Source organism: Microtus oregoni, unplaced genomic scaffold (genome assembly GCF_018167655.1).
Source record: "Microtus oregoni isolate MIOR12 unplaced genomic scaffold, Mior012 000069F_ref0000032, whole genome shotgun sequence".
Lineage (NCBI taxonomy): Eukaryota > Metazoa > Chordata > Mammalia > Rodentia > Cricetidae > Microtus > Microtus oregoni.
In genome coordinates, this window is record NW_024543976.1 from 6974685 (window position 1) to 7002207 (window position 27523).

General features: G+C 37.9%; 1 protein-coding gene across 2 annotated transcripts in view; it reads right to left on the reverse strand.

Moving 5' to 3' along the window:
• LOC121440614 (solute carrier family 12 member 2) overlaps window positions 1-27523 on the reverse strand; it is a 70264-nt gene that overhangs the window by 24693 nt on the left and 18048 nt on the right. For both annotated transcript variants that reach the window (XM_041641387.1, XM_041641385.1), the window contains exons 2-17: window positions 26228-26347; window positions 25250-25325; window positions 24549-24644; window positions 23288-23427; window positions 22565-22675; window positions 21090-21198; window positions 18427-18554; window positions 18247-18331; window positions 16661-16812; window positions 15485-15592; window positions 14008-14131; window positions 13248-13349; window positions 11877-12032; window positions 10453-10552; window positions 4174-4285; window positions 1868-2008 (exon numbers count right to left, since the gene is read on the reverse strand). In XM_041641387.1, the coding sequence (XP_041497321.1) occupies window positions 1868-2008; window positions 4174-4285; window positions 10453-10552; window positions 11877-12032; window positions 13248-13349; window positions 14008-14131; window positions 15485-15592; window positions 16661-16812; window positions 18247-18331; window positions 18427-18554; window positions 21090-21198; window positions 22565-22675; window positions 23288-23427; window positions 24549-24644; window positions 25250-25325; window positions 26228-26347 (1860 nt within the window). The remainder of the gene's footprint in view (window positions 1-1867; window positions 2009-4173; window positions 4286-10452; window positions 10553-11876; window positions 12033-13247; window positions 13350-14007; window positions 14132-15484; window positions 15593-16660; window positions 16813-18246; window positions 18332-18426; window positions 18555-21089; window positions 21199-22564; window positions 22676-23287; window positions 23428-24548; window positions 24645-25249; window positions 25326-26227; window positions 26348-27523) is intronic.

The following is a 27523-nucleotide window of genomic DNA, read 5'->3' on the forward strand; positions in this document are numbered from 1 at the left end:
CATTGCAACATTGGTGAATTATTTATTTAAGAGCTCCTCACCCCCCTCCCCCTTTAGCTTCTTAAATAGCACTTTCTGGAACCATGAAAGCTAGACTGTAGGAAAAGAGGCTTTTAGGTCAGACCCAGATCAAATCATCTAATTCCCATGTCCTAAGTGAATGGTGTCATCAGCAATAAGGGCCCACCCTCAGTCTCTGAGAGACAACCAGGGGCTCCACCAAAATTGTTTTGGGAGCTGATTAGACAACTCTAACTAACCATTCACAAGGTGGTTTCTTGTGCCTGAACTTAAAACTGCAGATTCATCTTTACATGGGAAGAGGTGTATGCGTGAAGTCTACTCTTGTTCTATCACCAGGCTCTTGTCTAGCAGTGATTGTGGCAGTTCAAACACATCCAACTTCTCTTTACCTGACAGAAGTGGTCCTGGTCGTTATGGCTACAGAACTGCTTTGACTCTAGTCATGGCATCTAGCTTCCTTCTTTGATCCACATCTTCCCCTCTCCCCCTTCATTTACTGGCCTACAGCATATCCAGACACACCGCTCCATTCTTTTACTGGCTATATTTCAGGATTAGTATGCTCCCATAATGTTTATGTTTCCCTTAAAATCTCAAAGATTTAAACTTTTAAAAGATTAGTGATATTTTTCACAGTTCTATTTTCTGGGTTTCATTTAGAAAATCATTCTCTGAATATTTTATATATTCTCCTAATTTTTAAAATTCGCATTTTATCTCTAGGCTTTTAATTCATCTTTAAAATAATGGTTTTGTTTCAATTTTTACTTAAGACAAGGTCTCACTATATAAACCTGGCTGGCCTGAAACCCATGGTGTAGACCAAGCCAGCCAAAAGCACGGGATAATCCCCAGTCTCCAAAGAGCTAAGCCTGCAGCTGTGCACTACTGCATCTGGCTCTCTTTCTATTTTGTAGCCATGGAAGGCTACATGGAAGCTTATCCTTACCATGTATCCCAAGCTGGTCTTCAATCAATGGCATCCACAAAACCTTGCTTCAAAATGACTTTTGCCCAGTCTTTGTAAGGACACATTTCATTCCTTTTCATTGACAGCAATTACAGACAACCTTTTCAAAGCCACCTGTATACAGTAAATTTTCTCATTTTCTGCCGTCATTAAATTGCAGCAGCTTCCATGCAGCAGGGTCGTAATTACTTACAACCTACTCACCGCTTGGCTTTCCTAAAGTTTATTTATTCCTAACAAAGCTCCAAAGATTATTCCTACGTTCTAAGAAGCATGCAGCAGAGCTAAAAATCTCACCTCACCTTTAACAGACAGTTCTAATCACAGCGCTTTTTACTTTTAATGTGTACTTGTTTGGTTTTAAGATTAAGTCGGTAAACACTGTTTCAATTTATATCCCCTATTATCTTTAGGAAAGTGAAAACAGAGTTCCGAAGTTAAGTAAATAGTTCGGTTCAAGATCCATAATAAGACAGCAACAGCACTAACATTTAAACCTGGGAATGATTCCAAATTTCCTATTGTGGTGCTTATAAAATACATAAAGTCTAAACTAAGAGCTAGTAAATGAACAAATACAAAAGACAAGAATTTTCGAAAAAGCAAAATAAAGATGGCTATGACTCAATGTTTTAAAAACAAACCTGGTGGGTAAAGGAAGTGAGAAACACCTAACAGAGAGAGGTGAACAGGTTAAGAGAATTTCTAATAGGCCCTTTGTGTCACCCAACAACACAACATTTCTGCAGATTTCTAAATTACAAAATGATTAGTGGTTTGCTAAAAGATATTTTTAAAAAGATATAGACTACATGAACAATTAAGTAGAAAACATAAAAGCTTTAATGTCCAGCCACGTGAAAAACTCATCACCTGCATCAAATACTGGGCACCTTCTCTCAAGTCATCTGCATGAACCGGAGCATAGAAAGCCTTCATTTTGTTTTTAATAAGCCATCGCTGATATTTGGCTTGATCAATGGACATCTCTTTCATAGCTTGTCTTCGAGGGCCCTTTAAAACAAAATATTATCAGAATTTTTTACTTGACACACAATTCCTTTTACACTTAGAAAAGGTATCCTCTTGCATTGGTCTGAAAGAATGTGCTTGTGTGGATGGGGGAGAAGTGAAATAACAGTCTTTCATTTTCCCTGAGGGAATTCTAATACCTAAGGTTATGCAAAAAGGCAGAGCACTGCTGGTGCCTGGAGAAGGGAGGAAAAAAGATTTTAAAACAAAATATTTCAATCCTAAATTAATGAGTGAAATTTGCAATTACTGAAAATGGAAAGATATTACACAATGCAAAATAAAGCCTTCTATTTCTCTACAGAAAGTCTCCAATTTTGCTTTCTGTTTGGTCTAAGTGTCTGGGTTACTGAATCACAGTAAATTGAGAATATCAGTAAAAAATCAAAGTAAGGCATATACTTCTATAAGATGAAGGAAATGGGCTTTGCTAACTCAAAATTACATTTTTTTTCAAAATTCCATTTTGATACTTTTATACAATCTATAAAATTTGTTAGGCACAGATATATAAAACAAAACTTTGAAAGTATTTAAAAGTATATATCTTAAAAATAAGTATGTCAGGGGCTGGAGATGTCAGTGGTTAAGAGTACAGGCTGCTCTTCCAGAGGACCAAGGTTCAATTTCCAGCAAAACAATTTCCCACAAAACAACTCACTGTTTCATACAGGCAAAACAAAGTACATAAAATAAAAATAAATTAAGCTATAAAAATAAAAAATATGTAGAGAAAAATATCTCCTAATAATGGAAACTGCCTTCTTTCTAACATCTTGTGCTCAAGGCACTGACTTCAAGGCTCAGCTAGAAACAAACTAGAACACTCCATGTACCCTGAGTGGGGTCAATGCTGACGACAAACCCTCCACACAAGCCCAAGTGTGCACATGGATATTTGTGGCCTTGGCTTTGCAACCATACAAGAGCGACTGTTACAGGAATTGCAATACAACGAACAACAAACATTCTGGCACCTAAATAATTGAGCAGAGTTTGGGGAAAAAACAAATACGACATTCTAGTTTTTCTTTTTTTACCCTCCAATGCCTATCATTTATTTGTTACTCTTAAAAGACTTATTTTTAACTGGACTCAGATTTACAAATAGAAATTCTCAGTGAGGACAGCCTACTCTCTTGGCAATCTGTTCCTGGCATTTTTTGGTGGCTTCCCTTCATTCTCTTGGGCAAATGTTTACCATATTCTGCAGCCTCCTCATTTTCTTATCATACTGTCTGTTCAGAGCAGTGTCACAGGATGCGTGGAGTGACATGATGCTGAGTCTTGGCTGGTCTGGTCCTTTGTTGCCTACCTTCTTTAAGGGTTTTCTGATAACACATTGGCACACATCATTTTAGAGAGACCGAAAAGTTTTCAGGTTATGCTCGCTCTTTTGGACCCCAGCTGCTGAGGCACAGTACTTACTGTACAGAAATATCCTTCTCTCCCTTTTTTACAGTAGCCAAGCTAACAGCCCTTAGACTGTGTCCATGATGCATCTCAAAAAGACTTGTGCCCTCTCCCCAAATCCTCCTTGATCTACAGCAGGAATGCCGCTCGCTCAATAGCAGGCACATGTTACTGTGGAGCAAGACACCTTGAGTCATGGAAAACTCTGTCATTCCCACTGACTTGGACCACAAAACCCTTCCAGAACATCTGCAGCTACTTCTGTGACCATGTGCTCCTCAGGAAAAAAAAAAAATTTTTGTCATCCACTTCAACAAGTATCCAACAATCAATGGCTGGGAAGGAAATAGTCAGCTTCTCTTGACGCAGCTGGCCAGGAGGTGCCACAAAAAACAAAACAAACAAAAAAAAAAAACCTCACCTCAGCTCCAATGCACAATGCATCATTTCACAATTATTTTCAAGATTCAAAATGATATTTTTTAAAAAAGTACTACTTTGGGGGTGAAAACTTACTATAGATATTTTTCTTACTCCTGATTCAAATCACAAAGTATCTGTTTAAAAATGCTACTTTGTGACTGTGACTTAAAGGAAAAAGCATTTTGAATAAAACATCTAAAAGAAATCCTACAAATTTGTCTAACGACTTCTAATCTACAAAGTTTGTAATTTACAATCCCAGTTGATGAGTGAAAGAATGATTTACTATAGAACACAAAACTAATACATACCATATGCACATGGCCACAGATCATCAAACCAACATTTTTCGTGAAGTCATGAACAAGATGAAGTAAAGCAGGGCGCGAGTTTGGAGACCCTGTCATAACAAGACACTGTGGCCTAATATGAGATAAAATAAATAAAATAAAATTAGAACAGTTTGAAATCTGAAGTTTGTATGTGGTTTCTCTAAGAGCAAAGCTACAGAACTTTAGGAAGATGCTGGCTATGTGGGACTGGAGGGATGGCTCAGTGGTTAACAGTGTTTGTTGCTTTTCCAAAGGACCCAAGTTCAGTTCTCAGCAGCCACGTCAGACAGTTCAAGGCTACGTGTAACTCCAGTTGGCTGTCAAGGGCCCCTGGAGACACAGAGCACATTCGTACAGACAAATAGACATATATAACACATAAATAATACCAAATGTTAAAAAAAACCTTGTAAGAAATAGCATACCAGATACCCCTCCAAACAACACTGAGTTTCTGGGAATGCCACAGAAATTACTATTTTGTTTAAGAATGAGATAATAATTTTTTATCTTCAAAGGTCAGAAATGTTCCAGCCATTTCATAGATCCTAAAAAACTTACTGAGCACAACGAAACCACAATATAAACAGGTGAGTTCCATCTCAGCATAACGGCATCACTTCATGTATCAACCCTGTCTAATCCAGCTTACTTAAGACTTCTGTGATGTAAGTAGAATCAACTACATGTTCTATTGGACTAAAATATTTTCATTCTAGTTAATAACCATGAATGCCAAAATTGCACTCAAGTATCTCTGCAAACATGAAAAGGTGAAAAGATATTTAGATGTTTTAAACTTGCTTTTTTGTTGGCAACAGCAGTGCACACCTTTAATCCCAGCACACGGGAAGCAGAGGCAGGCAAATCTCTGCGAGTTTGAGACCAACCTGATCTACAATAGCAAGTTCCAAGACAGCCAGGAGTACAGAGAGAGACTCTGTATTGAAAAATAAAAGCTCATTCTCACTAACTAAAAGAGGAAATAAATTTTGTTTATATAATATCCAGGTATCAATTTATCCACCAAAACAGATAGCAAAGTTCCTGAAATTAGCAAAGAACTGACTGATTCCTAAGGTTAGGATTGGAAAGATGCTCAGTAAGGACTCCTAAGGTAAGAACCCAGAGAGCCTACGAGCACTTCCTGTTCTTGCAGAGGATGAGGGTTCCAGTACACATAGGGCAACTACCAACAGGCTGACACTTGTTTCAGAGGATCCGATGCCCTCTTCTGATTCTCAGACATACATGTAGGCAAGGACACACATATACATAAAACAAAACTAAGTGAATCTTTAAATTTTTCTTTAATTCTAACTTAAACACTAACTTTTTGACTCATCCCTAAAATAATAAAAGTATTAACCAAGATTTAGAGATTTAGTGAGGTAGCTCAAAAATCAATTCTGTCTGAGAGGTGCTTTGGAGTAATCAAATGTAACGTTATGGCCCAAACAGCTCAGTGCCCTCTTCAGACTGTCTTGTCTCACCTTTCAGCTTCCACAGGTAGCATGATTCTTCAGCAAAGGAACTCTGAGTATTTTACAACCCATAAGGTGTTTGTTTTTCAGACTATGCTACTTAAAAGTGAGTTGTTTCCCATACTTTCTTTCCTGTAAGCAAGATCATGGGTGTAGTGATGACTTTGATCACAAAGACAAAACACATCTTCTAGGGGCAAACAGAATGGCAATGTATAAGGAACAGTAGTGCCACATGGCCAAATCTGCCTACTTGCCATGAACCATTTATGTCTGAACATCTGTCAACTCCTTCAACATTTAATTATTGCTTTTTAAAAAGCTTCTTGTTAGAGTAGACTCCCCCATAAACAATATAATTCTGTTAAAGTGATAAAACCATGAAATTAACAAACCCATGAGTAACAGCACTACAATATTGAAAGATATAAAGCAAGCAGCAGAATGGGGGAGCAGACCATCAGGAAACACTAAATGAAGAGGAGGCTGTGAAGCTGCTGATTCTATACCACAAGTGCAGCAACGCCGCCTAGAGTGCAAGGGTCTGGAAACAGCAGTGATGATGTGTTAAAGAAATCTGAATCAGGAACATAAGAAGTCTACATAAGAAGCAAGTAGACTGAGCCGTCATTTCCATCACCATGGCTTCTTGCTAAAGAGGCCTCTGTGGTCCAGAAGACACTGAAATAGCTAAGGGCAGAAGTCAGCAATCTAAGCTAGAGGATTAGAGGCTGTTTATGGGCAACACTCCGAAACATTCACCTCCTTCCCTACCTAGCTCTCAGAATTCTGGTAACAATGACATATAAACAGCTTAAAATATTCCTTTCTGAGAAATCTAATCAGATCAAAAGAAAGCCTTAAAAATGACTTAAATTCCCTGAAGAATGGCAAAGCCACATTAATCTACATTAAGAACTTGACTAGCAAGGAAGGCCTCAGCACCAGCGCAGAACTTCTTTGTCAAGGAGCATAGAGACTGCACTTTAGAAGAACCCAGACTCAAGAAAAAGGAAACTATCTTGTCTACTTCCCATATCCAGGAGGATAGCTATATGTTTTTCTTTGGGTTCACCTTCTTATCTAGCTTCTTTAGGATAACAAATTATAGACTCACTGACCTTTATTTATGGCTAGAACCCAATTATGAGTGAGTATATCCCTTGTTCATCTTTTTGGGTCTGGGTTACCTCACTCAGGATACTATTTTCTATTTCCATCCATTTGCATGCAAAATTTGAGAAGTCATTGTTTTTTACCGCTGAGTAGTACTCTAATGTGTATATATTCTACACTTTCTTCATCCATTCTTCCATTGAAGGACATCTAGGTTGTTTCCAGGTTCTGGCTATTACAAATAATGCTGCTATGAACATAGTTGAACAAATGCCCTTGTCATATGATCAGGCATCTCTTGGGTATATTCCCAAGAGTGGTATTGCTGGGTCCAGGGGTAGGTTGATCCCGAATTTCCTGAGAAAGCAAAACACTGCTTTCCAAAGTGGTTGCACAAGTTTGCATTCCCACCAGCAATGGATGAGGGTACCCCTTCCTCCACAACCTCTCCAGCAGAGGCTATCATTGGTGTTTTTGATTTTAGCCAATCTGACAGGTGTAAGATGATATCTTAAAGTTGTTTTGATTTGCATTTCCCTGATCACTAAGGAGGTTGAGCATGACCTTAAGTGTCTTTTGGCCATTTGAACTTCTTCTGTTGAGAATTTTCTGTTCAGATCAGTGCCCCATTTTTTAATTGGGTTAATTAGCATTTTAAAGTCTAGTTTCTTGAGTTCTTTATATATTTTGGAGATCAGACCTTTTGATGGCCAGGCAAAAATCGGGATCTTAAGGGTGGGGTGGGAGGGGGGTAAGGGGAGATGGGGAGAGAAAAGTGAGAAGGGTAGGATGGGGAGAACTTGGGGCAACGGGATGATTGGGATAAAGGAAGGTTGGATGGGGGAGCAGGGAAGCACATATCTTAATTAAGGGAGCCATCTTAGGGTTGGCAAGAGACTTGGACCTAGAGGGGCTTCCAGGTGCCCAAGGCGAGGTCCCCAGTTAGTTCCTGGGGCATCTGAGGATAGGGAACCTGAAATGATCCTATCCTATAGCCATACTGATGAATATTTTGCATATCACCATAGAACCTTCATCTGGCGATGGATGGAGATAGAGACAGAGACCCACACTGGAGCACTGGACTGAGCTCCCAAGGTCCCAATGAGGAGCGGAAGGAGGGAGAACATGAGCAAAGAAGTCAGGACCACAAGGGGTGCACCCACCCACGGAGACAGTGGGGTTGATCTATTGGAGCTCACCAAGGCCAGCTGGACTGTGACTGAAAAAGCAGGGGATAAAACCGGACTCTCTGAATATGGTGGACAATAAGGGCTGCTGAGAAGCCAAGGACAATGGCACTGGGTTTTGATCCTACTTCATGTCCTGGCTTTGTGGGAGCCTAGCCAGTTTGGATGTTCTCTTTCCTAGACCAGGATGGAGTGGGGAGGACTTTGGACCTTTCCACAGGGCAGGGAACCCTGACTGCTCTTCAGGCTGGAGAGGGAGGGGGAGAGGAGTGTGGGGAGGGGGGGAGGAGTGGGAGGCTGGGAGGAGGTGGAAATTTTTTTTCTCAATAAAAAAATAAATAAATAAATAAATAAATGAAAAAGGAAACTATTAGAAAGAAACATCAAGTAACTCAAACTTTTGGCAACATTGATGAAGGCTAAGATAAGCACAAAAATTAAATATAAAAAGAATTATTAATTTTAATACAACAAAGTAAAAAATTATACTGTATCTACCATTTAACATCATAAAAATACAAATATTAAATATGAATTAATCAAAGTAACACCAAACAATGTATTGCAAGTATGGGAAGAGTACATCTATGCACTATAGCCAGAAACAGAGAAAATAATGGCCATCAAAAAATCAGAAAGCACGGGAAGATAAATACGGCTTTATGGATACAAAATGAACAGGTAACAAAGCAGTCAAATTGCAGAAACCGCTGCCTATGGTGTAAGAAAAGAACATAGAGGATAGATAAGCTAAGTATTGGTTTTCAAGGCAAAATTTTACAAACTCTCCCCTTCATGCTATGTCTATTATAATTTTTATAAAAATTTAAAACAGGGGGCTGGAGAGATGGCTCAGAGGTTAAGAACACTGGCTGTTCTTCCAGAGGTCCTGAGTTCAATTCCCAGCAACCACAAAATGGCTCATAACCATCTGTAATGAGGTCTGGTGCCCTCTTCTGGCACAGAGGTGTATTGTATACATAATAAATAAAAAAATATATTTAAAAAAATTTAAAACATACATGGGAGCAGAGACAGGAGTATACTGAGTTACAGAATAGTTGAACTATATAAATTATTAAACAGCAAAAAACCAAACTGGGATAAAAAGAACTTAAAAAAATTCACTCAATTAAAATAAGTCCAATCAAGTTTTTACTTGGCTTAAGACTAATTGTAACTTTTGTTCATATATTCATTTATGTTACACAACTCACAAAACAATAATTTCTATTTTTCTGTCACATCAACTACCCAAAATACACTAACATTTGAGTTTTTCTACCAGGGTTCTCATTCTTATTTTTCCTCCCCTCTCTCACTTGCAAAGCTGCGGTCTCTGGAAGCTTTTCATTTCAGAGAAAAGGGACAGTGGGTGAGCAGGTGCCCAAAAGAGCAACATAAGGAACACACACAAATTCTCCTTCTCAAGGGAACAATTGTTTCCTGAAATGTATCTCCTCTTCAAAGATGTTCTCTGGAACAACTTGTGTGTTCCAGAAAGACAATTACAGACAGAAGCCAATGAAAGGTGATGACTCATGACCAGAAAAAGTCACCTCTTCACAGCTAAAAAATTTGATCAATTTAGAAAATATTATTTTATGAAAATATTAAGTATAAGAAAGCTAAAAGGTCTTAGACTTCATCTACATAATATTTCTGAATATAGAAAAGCACCTCTCTACAGTGCTTTGGCACTACATTAGAGAAGCTTCACTGGTGACTAATAGACTACTGACAGCCATTCCCTGAGAGAAGTACAAGGCAAGCACTCTGGCTAAACGCAGTCGATCACTGCAAGTGGTTTCCACTTAGTTGCTGAGTAATGGGAATAATTCAGAATTATTTAGTCTAAATAAATTACAGAAATAGGTGTATCAAAATGAGCCTACAGCAGCAGGCATGGCTGTGCTCGCAGCACTCAAGCAGCAGAGGCAGGTGGGGTCTCCGAGTCGAAAGGTTGTCTGGTCTACACAAAGGGAGTCCCCGGCCAGCTGGAGTGAAACATATACATATACAGCAAAACCCTGTCTCAAACAGATAAACAAAAAAACCCTTACAGGGGCCAATTACCAACACCACATAACAATTCACAGTTGTGTGTAACCCCAGTTTCAGGGGATCTAAGCCTCTTCTCTGGCCTCTGCAGGCACCAGGCATGCAAGTGCACAGGCACAGACACAGCAGAATGTCCATACACATAAAAAATATTAAAAAAACTCATAAATAGTAATCAACATGAATGATTACAAAGAGAAAAAAGTTATTTTTCTTTAAATGACAGTTCCAAAACTTTCATAACAGTTTGAAGGAAGACAAATTTTTTTGCATGATTTGATTTTGAATAATTAACTGCCCAGGGCCATCCAAACAAAACAGAATATCCTGTACTAATCCATACAGAAATGGTTTAAGAACTGAATGACCAGCGACCAGAGAACGCCTCCATGGTCCTCGTCACCTACCTGAAGTTTTTCACGTGGTCTTCCACCCCAGAGAGACGAATTGAATGCTGCAGTGCACTCAGGTAAGTCAGGGCTTGAGTGGACGATCCCCAGTTCACATCTGTGGGAAAACAGGGTCACACAGTGTGATACCAACAGCAGCCAATTCAGACATATGGGATTGACAGTAAATAGGGCAGAATCTTCATGTTTATAAGTCAATTGCTAAAATAAAGCACTATTCTATAACGTGGCATAGTTCCAGTATATAGAAATATATGAAGATATCATATCTGTCGACGCAATTTAAAAAGGCATAACCTAATAAGGGCATGATGATGGCATGTTCACATAACTCAGAACAATCTCTCAACAATAAAATATTTAAAATTATTCATTCTGTAGCTGAAGGCATATTTTAAGTACAGTAAATACATTCAAGCTATTTAAACATGAAAATGTCTTCTACTATTGAATAAAAAGGTTGGTCCTTAATTTTAAACACATTAATATATGCTTAAGAGGTATTTTGAAGGAATAATTGCTCTTAAAAGTTAAAAATATAGCTCCTTTGCCCTTTCACTTCTACAGCCACCGTCTGAATCCAAAAGCTCATCACTTCACATCCAGACCGAAATGTCTCATCGCTGCTGTAAACTGCTGGACCTGCTCCTTCTCAGATTATGCCAGTGGACCAAACTCTCCTGTCTTTTTTACGCTAGATCTTTTTCTGAACACTGAAAAAAATCCTAATAGCCCTCACCCTCATCACCTTACATGGAGATCTACCTAGACATCTTAAATGTGGAAGATGATAATCACTAATTATTTCTCAGTTAAGAACATTCGTTATTAGCTGGGCAATGATGGTGCACAGCTTTAATCCCAGCACTTGGGAAGCAGAGGTAAATGGATCTCTGTGTGTTCAAGGCCAGTTGGTTTACAGAGTGAGCTCCAGGACAGGAAAACCCTGTCTCAAACAAACACACAAATACACAAACTATATATATTTACTTTCTTTGGGAAAGACACATCTTCCCAGTGCCTGAACTCCTTGCCATACAGCAGCTCTAAGATGACAAGAGGCTACATATGTGTGTGTCACACATGCAAACATACACATACATATTTTGCTAGTAGTTACTAGAGTGCTGCAAATCTGGAACCTTCAGGACAATTTTAAAACATAACCACAACAGAATGTTAGTTTATTATTTTTCTTAAAAAAGGTTAGTCACATTTAATTCATGGGTGAGAATGAAATTCTATAGGAATAAAACATTTTAAATGTACTTTAAAAACAAAAAAAAATTTATTTGGAAAGAAGGTTTTGTAAGTTTTACATGTAACACCTTTTCAAATATACAAAAGATGCTTGAATAAAAAGTAACAAGAATTTGTCGACATTTTCTAAGTAAAACTACTAAGCAGAAAAGACTACTGACCTGGTTTTTTGTAGGTAACATAAATATACAGTCCGAGAACTATCACGTAGGTGAGCAAGGCCGCCCACCAGTTAATGACAAACATGACGATGCAACACAGAATGGCTCCAAGAAGGGAGATCCACATGTTGTAGTACTTGAATGCAGGACGCCATCCTAACAATGACAGACAGAAAACGTAATCAGAGTTTTCATCTGCTTTACACAGTGACACTAAATTATGTATAAAATAGTTTTCATTATGGTTGCCACACTCAATTTTAAGTTCAAGGATAACATCAAACAATAAAGTCAATGACTATTATTGAGCATAACTGGTTTTGATAATTCTTAATGACTGTGAAGATAATATTTTCCTATTACTGCATCTTCTCAGACCTTCAGTCAATACAATCTTTGAAATTTTAAATCAACCCATCATAGTGAACACTACAGAAGCACCATAAAAAGGAAAGACTTCATGTAGACGTGCTCCTGGGTGGAGCAGCTTTCCCCTCTGGTCATCAGCATGAGACACAGCCATGTTCTAATGAATTTACTAAACATTTCAAACAACCTACCCATGTAACTAAATCTTGGTGTGACTCCAAGAAATTCATACCTTTCCATTAGTATTAGTTACATACTAATAATATATATATAAATTAATAAAATATAATGAATTAAAAACTACTCATAACCTTATCACTAATAGTCAAAAATACTTTTTATTTAAAATTATTTCAATAAAATTTTATTTTGAAAGTAAAACTGAAGCTAAGACATGTGTTCATACTTCCTTTCCTTTTGAAAACCCCACCTGCTACTGGCCTGTTCTGTACTTAAATCCTTCTGTACTTTCCATTCTCTTCCTGATTTTAGCCCTGCCCCATTTAGAACACAAGCAACATGGTACTTTTTCAGTTGACAGAGGCCCCTATGCTAGAATTCTACAAAATTCACTGTGCAAAAACATGTTGGGGGCTGGCACTTAGGCTCAGTGGGGAAGAGTGTGCTGTGATTATCATGCCTGGAGCACCAGCTCAATCCTCAGTACCAAAAATTCTGAACAGTTATTAAATAATGACAAAGTTACGAGAACTGAATCAGATAAGCAAATAGTAAAGAAATTCTCAAAATAGGACTAATTCTTTAATATGCCAAATGCTCTTTAATGTTTTGAAAAGAAACAGCTTATTATCAGTGTACTTCATAACAAAAGACCTCTGAGCACTGAATTTGACATAATTATAAAAGAAAACAACTATAATTATAAAAGAAAACAACTCTAATGAGCTAAACTCACAAACACCAAATTTAGAAAACTAGAAATTTTGTTTTCTCAGAAATCATAGCCATTAGCATATACAACTTTCTAAAATGTGAAATCACCTGGAGATTTTGCAAGTGATGCATGGAACACTGAAAAATTGATTAACGCATATGAGGCAAGGAAGAAATTTGAGATAATTGGAGCAATAACATTCAATTCAGCTGCAAAAGAAACAAGAAAAAAATTAATGTATTTAAAACTACAAATTCTGAAATATTAACTTTTAAATAGCATAATAAATACCCCTAAATCTACCACAGACTGATACTAATATCCTGCTATCACAACTGATGGCATAATCAAGTTTCAATCAACTAATTTGAGGGTCTAGACAATTCTTTAGAAAGCCTAATGTTATCTTTAGAATAATCAACAGGATCCACAGCTTTGCACATGATCACAAAGAGGCATTATCTTCCTGGGCACACTAGTACCCTTTTCCTACACTATCATATATTTTACGAGTACATGCTTACAATCCTAGTCCTTGGGAATAGATGCAAGACCATCGGGAATTCAAGAGTATATTCGACTACAATTGTGAATAATAGGAGGCCACCCTGAGCTACATGAGTCTTAAAAAAAAAAGTGTAACCTCCTCTATTTCCTCCATCCCTAATTTCATGTAATAGCAACAATTTTAGTAAATAATATCTGTCACTATTATTTGCAGTATTTTACTTACTCTTCTTTGATTAGAAATTAATTTAGTGCACTAAAGCAAGGCACATTTTGTTAATAATTTGATATTCATGATTATAGGTAATGCTATATATAAACATACCAAAACCTATATAATATATCCTTCATAGAACTAACCAATTAGGATGAATCCAAGTGCAATTAAGAATGTTAAGATGTAACCACGAAGAGGTTCGTTATTTTTTCCATAACCTTTAGCAAACATCTGGAAAGCTGGGTAGATATTGTCCTTACATAGAGCCTAATAAAAGAATACAAACATTAAAATGAAATACATGAAAATTAAGATACACAAATCTGCTAACAGTTAAAACAGGTTAATAATGAATTGGAGCCCGTGTCTCTTATTTCCGATGCTTTTTGTTTCTTGTCTCACAGTGTTTCACCTACAGACTATAAATAAGGGCTAGGTAAAATAGTTCAAATAGCACAAGGGTAGTTTGTTTATATAACACTGCTTAAGATGTTGTCTTACCCCACCCCATGTGGAAACTCTTCCTTTGAAGAATCAGCAAAGCAGACATTTGAAATAATAGTACAATAAAAAAGAAAATTGGAAGCTGGTAAGTACAATACAGTGTACCTATGACTTTAAGAAACTAAGTTCAGGGATGCTGGAGGGATGGCTCAGAGGTTAAGAGTACTGACTAGTCTTCCATAGGACCTGGGTTCAATTCCCACCCATGTGGCAGCTCATGTGTATGGCTATTCATGATTGTCGGTGACTCTTAAGATTTGACACCCTCACACAGACTTACATGCAGGCAAAACATTAATGTACATAAAATAAAAATAAGTAATTTTTAAAAAAGAAACGTTAGGTCCAAATCTGAAACATAAAAGTAGATTTAAAACCCTAATTATAAAGTTTAATCACTTTTCTTTAAATCTTAATAGATGCTACCTTAAAAATCATATTCTACACTATTACTATACTTTTTTTGGCTATAAATATAATATTAAGAACAAGGATAGAAATTTAACACTTATATGACTTAGTAATTAAAAATATCCAGTATTAGCTACTTATGATCACTACAGGGAACAATGCTCATTCTAGTTATCACTGTACCTACTACAATTACTGTAATGTTAGCCACATAAAATATTTAAGTTGGCAACATGCTAACTGAAACTATTATTTACTACTTCTGATTAGTCTTAGACTGCACTCCTAAGAACCCTAGACTTTTATGCTAAGTATGTCAAAAACTCTTTTATCCCTAAAATACTTACTTTGGTCATTTTTAATTATGTATATGTCTGGAGTCATAAGTGATTATGAGTAACCCAATGTACAATCTGGAAACGGAATTTGGATCTTTTGCATGAGACCATACAATTGAGCCATCTCTCCAGATCCTCAAATCATCCTTTCTAAGCATATACCATGACACTAGAAAAATGCACAAATGTTTGTATGGATCCACATAGCATTTATATACATAAAATTTATACCAGTTTTAATATACGTATAGGCAAACATAACAAACATGTGAGATTGATAAAGGTAACCTACTTGAATATAGCAACAATCCAAAAATTGAAATGTCTTAACATTCCCCCAATAAAAATTATACTATGAAACATTTACCTGAAATATTTTGGGAGCACTCACGAGAGAGGCTAGAGCTGATGAAAGTGTGGCTGAAAAGATACCTGCAGAGATCAAGGGTGCAAACCCTGACACCATGCTCATCACCTAAATGAAGTGGCAGAATTGCAAAAGAAGTCTTAAAAACGGTTGACAAAGAGCAGAGGATTGAATAGTCACAGTTTGAAGATTCTAATAAAGGAAACTAATACTGGGGAAATCTTAGAGTAGTTTGGTAAATAGCATGAAGAAGTAAAGTACAAGTTATTAAAACAGATTTACCACTAAAAACCTCTCTCTTGTAAATTTCCAAATGAACATATGACAGAAAAAAGAGGATGATGAAGCGCCACCTGTCACCAGGTTCCAATCACGGACAACTGGGCCCGAGCCCACATCATTTGCAGCCCTACATTTTTAATGCATAAGGTTCAGTGTGTGTCTGTTAACAGGCAGACATTTGGAAATTGTAGCTAAAGCCGCTGGCCCGGCTTAATTTGGCCAGCCCATCACAGTAACACACATCTAGTTACCAATCAAATTGCTCAATTGTCCCCATTGTCCTGGTCATTTCAAAACAGGCTTTTTATTTTTTTTTAAATCAGCTCTCAAAAATGATTATTATATTTGGGTGATACAGTTTTTCTCATACTCGATCTCTCACAACCCTCAGTTTATCATGGGCATGGTCACTGTGTTAATGCAAGACGCAGGTGTGTGCATACTGCTACCATTCGCTACCTCCACTCAGTGCTTCATTTGGAGAGCCATCTTGCCTTTCATCTTTGCTGCTGTGTTGTGCTGCACTGATATTACCAGTGGTTTTGTTGAGTATCACTCTGTCCAGTCTCACCATTAGTTTTAGAGAATGCCAAATATTCAACTGCAGAGCCAGAGTTTAGTTGGCTTTTCATTTCCCAATACTAAGCATAGGGCATTGATGTTGATTTGTGTAAAGGACAACACAACCAGAGAATGAGCCTGATTCATGAATCGTCTCAAGAGTTTATTTACTCTTTCATGTATTTTCCATTTGCCTAGTTAGTGATAAACAGAAAGTAACAACTGTCTTCCCTTCTAATGTATAGCTATATTCTAAATGGCCAGATTTCATAGTGGTCTAATCCCTAGATAAATACAGAATATCTTTATCATTGATAGAATGTCAATGCTTACCTGAAAGTTGTTCATTAGTCCATAATAACAAGGACTGCTTTCACAATAGGAAAAGTCAAAGTTTAATTTGCAGGCTGCAGAAGTACAGTTCGTTAGCTCTGTGGTAATGGTATCATTAACATTCCCAGTGGCATCCCGAACAACACAAGAACCTGAAGCACAAGCAACAGTCAGAGTAACTCATACACGCATTCCTCTTAAAATCCTACACCCATTCATAAAGAAATCACAGTACTGTCTAGGAACATATTCATAATAGCATACACTTCATGCATATGCACCTTTATTCTGAAGGAAGTAAGAAACTTTGTGGTCACTAAAATTTAAGTAATCAAACTAAACATTCTATTAAAAAAGTGCTACATTTCAGGCATTTTATAAGTGGTGGGAAAACTTGAATAAATATTTCAATCATCATTTTTTTTTCTCTGCCTTTCAATCATGTTGCCAAAAGCATCTACCTCTAAATGCACCTCTGAACTATTACAGGACTACAGAGAGAGAGAAAACACTTAAGTCTCCAATCAGCTTGAGAGCAGGCATACTTTCATGTTCTGTGCATCACATTTACAAGGAAAATACTGAGCACCAGGACCACATGTGTGTGCTGTACCTGACAGCTTGGGGATAGAGGTTCTGTTTCTTTGAACTAGCTACACAGGCACTGGTACTGAGTGAGCTCTTTCCCAGCCCTCTCCTGAACACCAGGAAGAAGGGTCAGTTCCCCTGCTCACTGAGGACAGACAGAATGAAGTCAATGTGAAGTCTAGCAAGACCAAAGGGTCAGACTAAATAGCAGAAATGTATCAATGGCAACAAAAGATTTTAAAAGTTGGAACATAATCAGTTATGATATTAGTTAAATTAAAAACAAACCTTTTTTAGCTAGGCTATATATTATATAAGCATATTTAAAAGTTTAGGTAAGCACTTGGTTTTTGCAGATGAATTTTAGAAATATGTATTAAAAATAAATTAAATCCAAAATCATTTTTAAAACACAATTTGGTCCATCATGATATTGTCAGCATTTCTAACTTTTGTTCAGCCAAATTTCAAAATTACCTTGAGAAATAGCAATAAAATTCTGAAATAGAATTGTCACTATTTCTGAACAAAACAATGAAAAAATGTGGTAAAATTTAAATTATTCTTAGTAAAATATACATGGACCCCTCTTAACATGAGATTAACAAACTCGGAACTTATATTTGTATGAGCATAAAGAGGTACATGCACAACAGTGTGCTGGGCCTCCCAAATCTTTACAACTTTAAAGAGTAAAACTTACCTCCATGTGTGAATACAGCATATATGTTCAAATAAAATGCGAGTTTACAGGTACCATTTTACATATATTTTACATATACTTAGTATAATAAATAAATGACAGAAAGGACCCCACAAAGCATTTGGTGGTTTTATGTCTCTGTAAGTCGCCACTAGTCCTTAAGCGGCCTTTGCATTAAAACAGGCAACTGATTCTGTGCCTTTTTACCTAAACTATTTTGGAATGTTCAAGTCAGAAAACATGCTATGAGCATCACAAAATTTCTAAGACATATAAAGAAATGAAGGTTATTTACCTACGGACACTGCAATTCCTATGTAAACCACTGTAGTAATTAAAATGGCTAAAAGTGTTCCTTTGGGTATGGCTGACTGAGGGTCCTAGAAGACAAGAAAATTTTTTAGTCTATAAAAATAAACGCATGGAGAGCATTTTTAACATATCAGTAATCAATACAACACTTTATAATACTTACTGCAAGATCACCTGAGATGTTTGCCCCAGCTAGAATACCAGTTGCAGCAGGGAAAAAAATGGCGAACACAGAAAAGAAAGTCTCTTCGTCTCGGAAATCTGGTCCAAAGTTCTCATTAAATATTTCAGCTACAGAGGACAAAACATTGCATCAGTTGCTAGACAGCAAATGAGAACAAAAGAACTTAAGTCAAGAATAATTAGTATATATGGTCTCCCCACAATGGGTCATTTTTACTTAATGCTAATTCAGTATCTGTGCTCCTATTATCTGATGAAATTGTTTGCTATCAAAATGGTGATGTAATCTAGGATATGCCCTACCTTTTGATACCTTTTATGAGTAATTGTTTAAGAACCTCCAAACTTGACTGTCATCACTAACTCAAATGAAAATTACAAGTATAGATTACTGACCCACTTTCCCAGACTTCAAACTAAGAAAACACAAGAAAGAAGGTAGGGAAATAAAAGGAAACACACTGATCTGGAGCCAGCCTCTACCCTACTCTCCAATACCCACTTCCATTATCACCTATATAGACTAAAAGAAATGGTTTAGAGGAGCAATTAAAAAATAAAAAGATAATCTCCTGAAGTTACTTCAAACTATGAGACTAGATAACACCAAAATAAAGAATATAGGTGGTGGGCTTATATGATGAACACAACTGTGTGCACGGGAAGGAAAAAGAGGATTGCAGCAGTTTTGTCAACTTGACAAGCTGAAGTCATCTGAGAGGAGGGAACCTTAATTAACAAAATGCCTCCAGAAGATCAGGCTGTAGGTGAGCCTGCAGGACTTTAATTAGTCATTGATGGGGAAGGACCTAGCCCACTCTAAGTTATAGACAGAAGTTTCTCTCCCGCCCAGTCCCAGAGTCAGTCCCAAATAAACACACAGAGGCTTATATTAATTATAAACTGTTTGGCCTATCGTTCAGGCTTATTACTAACTACCTCTTACAACTTAAATTAACCCACAATTCTGTTCTATGTTTGGCCATGTGACTTGGTATCTTTTCTAAGTAAAGTGTTCTCATCTTGCTTCCTCTGCATCTGGATGATAACTCCATCTCTGCTTTCCTCTTCCCAGAATTCTCTTAGTCCGGTTGCCCCACCTATACTTCCTGCCTGGCTACTGGAAAATTAGCATTTTATTAAACTAACATGAGTGACAAGTCTTCACAGTTTACAGTAGGTGGTGCCATCCCTGGGCAGGTGGCTGTGGGTTCTTTAAAAAAGCAGGCTGAGAAAGCCATGAGGACCAAGCCAGTACTTGGCACTCTCCATGGCCTCTGCATCAGCTGCCTTCAGGTACCTGCCCTGTTTGAGTTCCTGCCCCAACTTCCTTCTCTGATGAACAATGATAGGGAAGTGAAAGCCAAATAAACCCCATCCACCCCAAGTTGCTTTGGTCATGGTGTTTCATCATAGCAACAGAAACCCTAACTGAAACAGAGGGTAAGAGGAGTAATAGAGCAGTCAATGAGTCAAGCAGAACATCAATTGGACAGCCAACAAGGAAAGACTTTCAAAAAGGAGAAGACTGTGACTAAAGAAGACAGAGCAATCTATGCTGCTCCACGTCATTGTGACTTGACAGACTGATGGATTACTAATAAAACCATCTGGCTAAAGTCAACTGGGGGCAAGGCTAAGCACTGTCTCAAAGTATTGTTTATTAGCTGACAACCAATGGCAACTTCCCAACCAAGAAGCCTCTTAGTCCTCACCTTAATAAAGACATAAAAATTAACATCAAAAGTAGGGAAAGCTAGTTCACTCTGACCCCCTATTCTGGGTGCTGAGGACACACTGCTTTCTGGCTAATGTAAATAACCCAGCTGGAGAGATGACCCCCCCAACATACACACACACACACCACACACACCTATTATCCTGAAAACTGTCAAGATGAAAAAGCCTAATGAGACTGAGGATTACGTCTTGAGTCAGTTTTGTTTTGTTTTAAAAAGGAAAGTGAACAACTTAATGCAACTGATTCTGGACAAGGAACCTGCAGTTGCTATTAGGATCCTCATGAAACCTGAAAAACATCTATGCATCGTGCCAAAGAAAAAATTCCTGAATTGCCCTTTTCCGTAGTGGATATGTGCTATAGTATTTAGAGATAAGAAGTCAGTATTTTGGCCACTTTCATCTGCTTTCACAATTCATAGCACTTTTAAACTGGTATGTTTTTAAAAAAAGTCACATGCCAAGTAGCATTTTGGTCAATGATGGGCAATATACTTAAAGGGGTCTATAACTCTATGATGTCATCGACATCTTAGTTTGGGTAGGTATACCCTCAGATGCTTGTGCAGCAATAAAATCATCTAAAGATACATTTCCCACATCCCCATCACCAAGAAACACATAACTAGATGTATAATGAGAGCCATGCAGGCACCTCCTTCTTAGTACCACTGGCTTCTCTATACTGAACCACCTGTTTTGCTATCATTGAAAAACAAGATGAAAACGAAGCAATTTTACTCTAATTGTACAGTCTATTTAAAGAGGACAAAACTGAACTATGAATTAGTGTGAATCACTAGACCAAACTTAATCACTATATAAAATACCTAAAATATACTTAGTTAACAGCAGAGTGCTGTAATTTGCATTCTTAACAAAGTATCCATCCTTTATACTTACATTTATAGCCAAAGAACCCCTTGGGCTTCTTGCTCTCCAGTGAGATAAACGTTCCTATGACAAAGTCAGCGATGGCCAGCAGAAGAATCACCAGGAGGACGATCTGAGCCTACGGTTCAAACCCTGAGAGTCACAGTCTATCTCCACATTCTCCTCCATTACAGACTGCCTGTCTCCTGCACTTTCCTCCAGTATAGACAATCTGTCTCGTTTTGCCTTTCTGCCAAATGTCTTAACGGATGCAACGCATCAGTATAAGTATCAGTAGATATTCAATAAATGCTGTTACATGAATAACAGCTCTTAAAGAACTTTCTTAAAGTCAGGGCAGGGCCATGAGCCTGAAGTTCCCATCTGTCAGGAAGCTGAGGCAGAAGGACCACAAGTCTGAGACTAGTGAAACTCTGAGTTAGTAAGACCCTGCCTCAAACAAAACTATCTGAGAATGTTTAATTATGGGTAGAATCATGCCACTCATTTCTACAATAAGCCCTAAACATTGTTATATCACCAGCCAAGTCACAGGCTTTTCATTCTATAAAGCCCTCCCCACCAAGACTAAAGTCTCAACAGGGAGAATATGCTTGTGAGCAACACGAGTTTCAGAGCAGGTCCAAACACAGTGGTGTGTCTGCCTGCAATGCTGCAGGAAAGGAGGAAAGACAGAAAAACGTGCCAAGTGGGGGAACTCAGAAACAGTGACACTGGGGGGACAGAAAGCCCTTAACACAAACTTTTCTCTAACTTTAGCTACTCAAAAAAGGTAGGCAGATACTATTCGCAACCAAAACTTTTTTTTTTTTTTTTTTTTTTTTTGGTTTTTCGAGACAGAGTTTCTCTGTGGTTTTGGAGCCTGTCCTGGAACTAGCTCTTGTAGACCAGGCTGGTCTCGAACTCACAGAGATCCGCCTGCCTCTGCCTCCCGAGTGCTGGGATTAAAGGAAAGTATTTTCAAATATGATTACTATGGGAAAGGGAGCCACATGCGCTGCAGTTCATGTGTGGATCCCGGGGGACAACGTTAGGGAGCTGGGTCTCTCCCTCCACCTGCCTGTGGCTTCCAGGAATCCAACTCAGTCCCCAGGACATCCTGTAACAAGTACCTTTACCACTCAGCTGTCTTGCTGGCCCAGCAAGAATTCTTGTCTATGACCCAAGTAGGTGTTTTCAATAAAGTCAATGTGCTACATGAGTAAATAAATGAAGGACTGGAATATACTCAGTTGTAGACAAAAAGTCTATCATGCAATGGGCCTTAGATGCAATTCTTAATTACTCAATGATGAGCAAAGTAGTGTTTAACTGAATTTAAAATGGGTTATCTTTAAGTATATCATTTTAAATTCCAATAAGCTATATACCATAAACTTCTATAAAAATGGCTACCTTTCCACTAGATTCTGAAAATCAGTTTTAGTTTCACAAAACTTGGGTTTTTTGGAGCAAATGCTTAGAGATGCTCTGCCACGACTTACCTTGGCTTCCCACTCCATCCCGGCTACTGAGATGCCCAGCAGAATCACTACTGTGATGGCTCCAATAATTCGGATGTCATTGATTTCATCTATCATAAGTATGGAATGTTCCTACAAAAGAGAAAAAGCTGTAGACATTCAATCAATGCTTATTAAGGGAATAGACAGAGTATGCCTGTGTTCCCAGCATGTGTGAGTCAGAGGCAGAAGGACTATCAAAATTTCAAGGCTTGCCTGGTTTATACTACACATTCTCAGTAGTCACACTACAAGACCTTGTCTCAAAACTAAGTACTAATTACCATCAGTTGTCATTCAGGTACCTTATATTTCTAATTGAATTACACATGCTAGTACATCTGATATGGACCCAATAAATCAAGAAGAGCAATTACCAATCAAGGAAATTATAATCTGACTGGCACAGTTAGGTTTTATAAAGTGACACAACAGAAATGTGTTCTGTGTTTGGTATGATTAGTGAACCCATGTTTTAATGTTCTTTTATGATATAAAAGGGAAAAAGAATAAACCTTCATGCTATTGTCAAAACCACACAGTTCCTATTACATAAGCAAATTACTTATAAGTGTTAATAATGTTGGCAGCATTTTTTTTTAAGTTCACCAATAGGTTAAGCTGTGTGTGTGTGTGTGTGTGTGTGTGTGTGTGTGTGTGTCCTGTCAGTGAAGATCTGGCAAGCGAATGACTAGGCCCAATTACCTTAAGCAGCTCCACCACAGTTTCAGCAAATCCAACAACATACATAGCAACTGCCACCGCATTGGCAAAGGCAAAGATCAAGCCAATTGCACCACCAAATTCTGGCCCTAGACTTCTAGAGATTAAATAATATGCTCCTCCTAAGAAAAAGAATGAAAAAGTTAGAGTTTTAAATGCCAACAATTCCTTTAATTATACGAGGGAACTCACAAAACAGATTTAGCCATGTATATGAGTGTATTTTCAGAAGAAATACTCCAGAAGACAGGTATCTGAGCTACTCATGCTTACAGGAAGTACTGTAGTACAGTCAGTTCCATTAATAAAAAAGGAACTTCAGAACTGTCTTTTGTAGCTTCTACAGATATTTCATTGATCTGAAAGTTACAATTTGAAGGAATATACCTATCACAGGAAAGAATATGGAGCTTCCTGCTTGGTAGTAAGTACTAATCATCCACAGTTACACAATGGATTTAAAGACAAAAACTTGACCATCGATATAGCCTGATTTTATTAAGACAGTGCTTTTTGACACATAGTGGAAAATGTTAAGGTTTCTTCAATTTCAGTGTTTTGATTTTACTGTTACAAAATGAAGCTTTCAATTATTTCAAAAAATATTTTTGGACATTTGAGACCAGGCTGCATAATCTCCATCAAGTTTAAATTTTAATAAAGCATCCACATAAATTGTTTCCTATCTGGTCCCATTAGTCATACAAATGATGACAGTAATAAACAACAATATTGCATTTATCAAGATAATGTATGTCAGAACCATGATATCACTCCCAGTCCCTAGGTGACAAACAATGACTACTACTATTTATTATATGATCTTAAGTCCTTAGAAAACTGGATCTTGCCTGACACTGTTACAAACCCAGCATGTGCCACAAGGTGCTCAAAATTACCTGACTGATTGAAGTACAAATAAAATACACTTCACCTAATCCATAGAATAGGCTAATTCATATTAATTTCGGCAGTAAACTTAAGTAACTTTACATGGTGTTCATCTTGGTGCCTGTGGTAGCTGTATTCAGCTGTAGATGGGAAGAGACTGATCTGTGCAATGGAAGAAGTCAAGTCTGAATGATGAGACTGAGAAGCAGTATTATCTAAGGGCAGAATCAACACAACTCAAGCAAGGCTGGCCAAGTACAAGCTCTCAAGAACACAGACTTGATATACAGAACAGGCGACTTAAAAAGCATGAATGTATCTTTCAGGTTGGGCCTGTGCAAAGGCAACTCACCTCCTCTTACAAACCCATTGGTAGCTATTGCTGAAGTAGACAATCCTGTGATAGTCGTCACGACAGTGGCCATCACTATTACAAGAACGGAGAGACCTTTAAGGAGGAAAAAGAAACCATGAACTTTATATTCCTAAACTTGCCACTTCCTAGAACTAGCAGAGTTAAGCACTGATTTGGACTGTGGTGCTTTGAAAGAGAATAGTCCCGGTATGTTCACATTTTTGAATGTATGGTTTCTAGTTGGTGGACTGTGTGTGAAGTATTTGGCTTTCGGAGGAAGTGCGGTACTGGGAGAGGGCTGCAGCAGGCCCAGACTCACTCTCTCTGCCTCCTGCTTGTGGGTCACAAGTAAGCTCTCAGTAACTGCTCCAGCGTCATGCATGCTGCCTGCCTGCCATCATGCTCTGAACTATAATGGTTATGCGCTCACTCTCTCAAACTGTAAGCAATCCCTCAATTAAATGCTTTCTTATGTAAGTTTCTTTGGTCATGACATTTCTCAACAGAAAGAGATAAGTAACTAAGACACAGGCCATAAATTACCTAATTCCAATCTCAATTTTGAGAAATAAAGTCAAAACTGTGAAAGTCAATTATGGTAGCAATCTACATAATAAAGACAACACAGCCCAGTCAGCAACTGCAGAAAGGCACACAGCTAATATAACGTAGATCAAGAGGTGTGAAGCTTCCCTTACCTATTCCAGCTTGACCCACAATCCACGACAATCTAATAAAGAGCATCACACCCCAAATGTTCAACATACAACGTACCTGGGAGAGAAAAAAGGGCACAAGACACAGCAATAAAAATTAAACAAGTCAAAAGATAAATGTGACTGAAACTATGAAAGTGTTTTGAAATCTAACTCCTTTACCTTAAGTTTGTCAAAAGGGCTTACTGAGGGTTTATGTTAGCTGATGTACGTAAGAGCCATCTAAGTACGTTTATAAGTAAATGTGCTCACCAAGAGTGTCAGAAACACAACAGAAGACTATTTTTAAGACTACTGACTGTTTGTTTGTTTTTGAAGACAGGGTTTATTTTTTCTGTGTAGCCCTGACTGTTCTGAAACTCAGAGATCCACCTGCCTCTGCATCCTAAATACTGGGAGGCACTAAAGGCCTGTGCCACCACACCTGGTAACACTTCCAATCTTAAAGTTACAATTTGTCTTTATCATGTAAGTTTTGCCTATGCTTTGATAACATCTGCCATGAATGGTTAAGGCAGAGTTAAGGATTGCGTGTACACCAACACAAATGTCAATGGATCACACCATTCCCAAAAATTTAAACTAAGTATTATACTCCCACAACTTGAGCTTATATTAATTTTTTATTCTATGTTCCTCTCTGTGTATTGTTACAACTGATTCAGCACCTGGGAGGCAGAGGCAAAATGAGTTCAAGGTCAGCCCGGTGTAGCCCAACCAGGGCTACCAAAAGCAGAAACTTGTTGAGTTTCCAATTCTATCAAGATGATGTGTATAATAATAAACATTTCTCCCCTAATGAACATTAATATCATAAAGGAAAGAATACACAAGGCATTACTGGGTCTTCCATAGTACCCACAAACAAATAGGCAGAAAACCAGTAATTCTCTCGAGAACATGAGCTAGGTTTGCTAATCAACAGGATTGGAACCATAAGCAGGGTCTATGCATACATACTAATACGCCCTTGATCCAGCCGAACTTCACAACCCCTTTACTTTCGGCAGTGTACGTAACCACAGCATCCCTGGTTGGAGTGCTTTCTTCTCCATTTGCAAAACCATCCTCAAAAGGTTCCTGGTTACAGAAAGAAACATGAATGCAAATTAAGAATTAAATAATCTTGAATCACTTGATAAAAAACAAACATAACTAAACATGGTTAACTACACGTAGGATGACAAAAACTTATGAGAATGAAATGTGATAAATTACATAGTTTATTTCTTAGACAGGTTCAAAAATGGGGAGTCTGGTCCCCAGTACAGTGGTACTGGAGATGTGGAACCATAAAAAGAGAGGCCTAGTTCAAGGTCCCTACATCACCAGGGAAGCTACCCTGCCAGCATGTCTTCTGGATGTGGGTGATGTGATACTCTCACCTGCACATGCTCCTTCTACTGCACTATAAAGTGACACAGTAATGGGAAAGTCCTTACCAAAGCCTATAACATGCTGTCTGGGCGTTCATCATTCACAACTGGGAGCCAAATAAGCCTTTCTTCCTAAATAGCTTGACTCAAGTATTTCAATATAATAAAGATAGGTTGCTCAATCAAAGCAATAAAGTAAAAGGAAAACCTAAAATAAGTGTCACTATGACATAAATCCATTTTAATGATTCCAATTTTTAAAATGGGCCTAGTGGTACAAACTTATATTCCAAGCACTCAAAAAGCAGAAACTGAGTTCAAAATCTGGACACCAATATAGGCAACAAAGCATGACCCAGTCTGTACTAATAATGAAAATAACAATAACGAATGTTTTTATACTTTGATGGTATCTGAAGTCTGCAGTGACTGCTGCCTGCCAGATTAATCCAGACAGGACAAAAAATTCAGAGCTACTACTAGGCACGTGGTGGGATGGGCCTGTAATCCCAACAGTCAGGAGACCAAGGCAGAAGGACTGTGAGTTCAAGGCCAGCCTGTCCCAGTTCCAGGTAATCTTAGTAAGATTGCATCAAAGATGACAAACAGGCAGATAGTAAGGTCTTGGCTCCTTAGCACAAATTTATATCATCTAGCTGCCATATTCTTTCCCATATCTGAAATATCAACATTAACAATTTAAAATTCCTTTTTTGTTTGTTTGCTTATTTTTCACAACAGGGTTTTTCCATCTAGCCCTGGCTGTCTTGGAACTTGCTCTGTAGACCAGGCTGGCCTTGAAGTCAGAGGTCCAGCTACTTCTATTGGAGCACTGGGATTAAATATAAGCACCACCACTGCCTGGCTTAAAAGTCTTTCC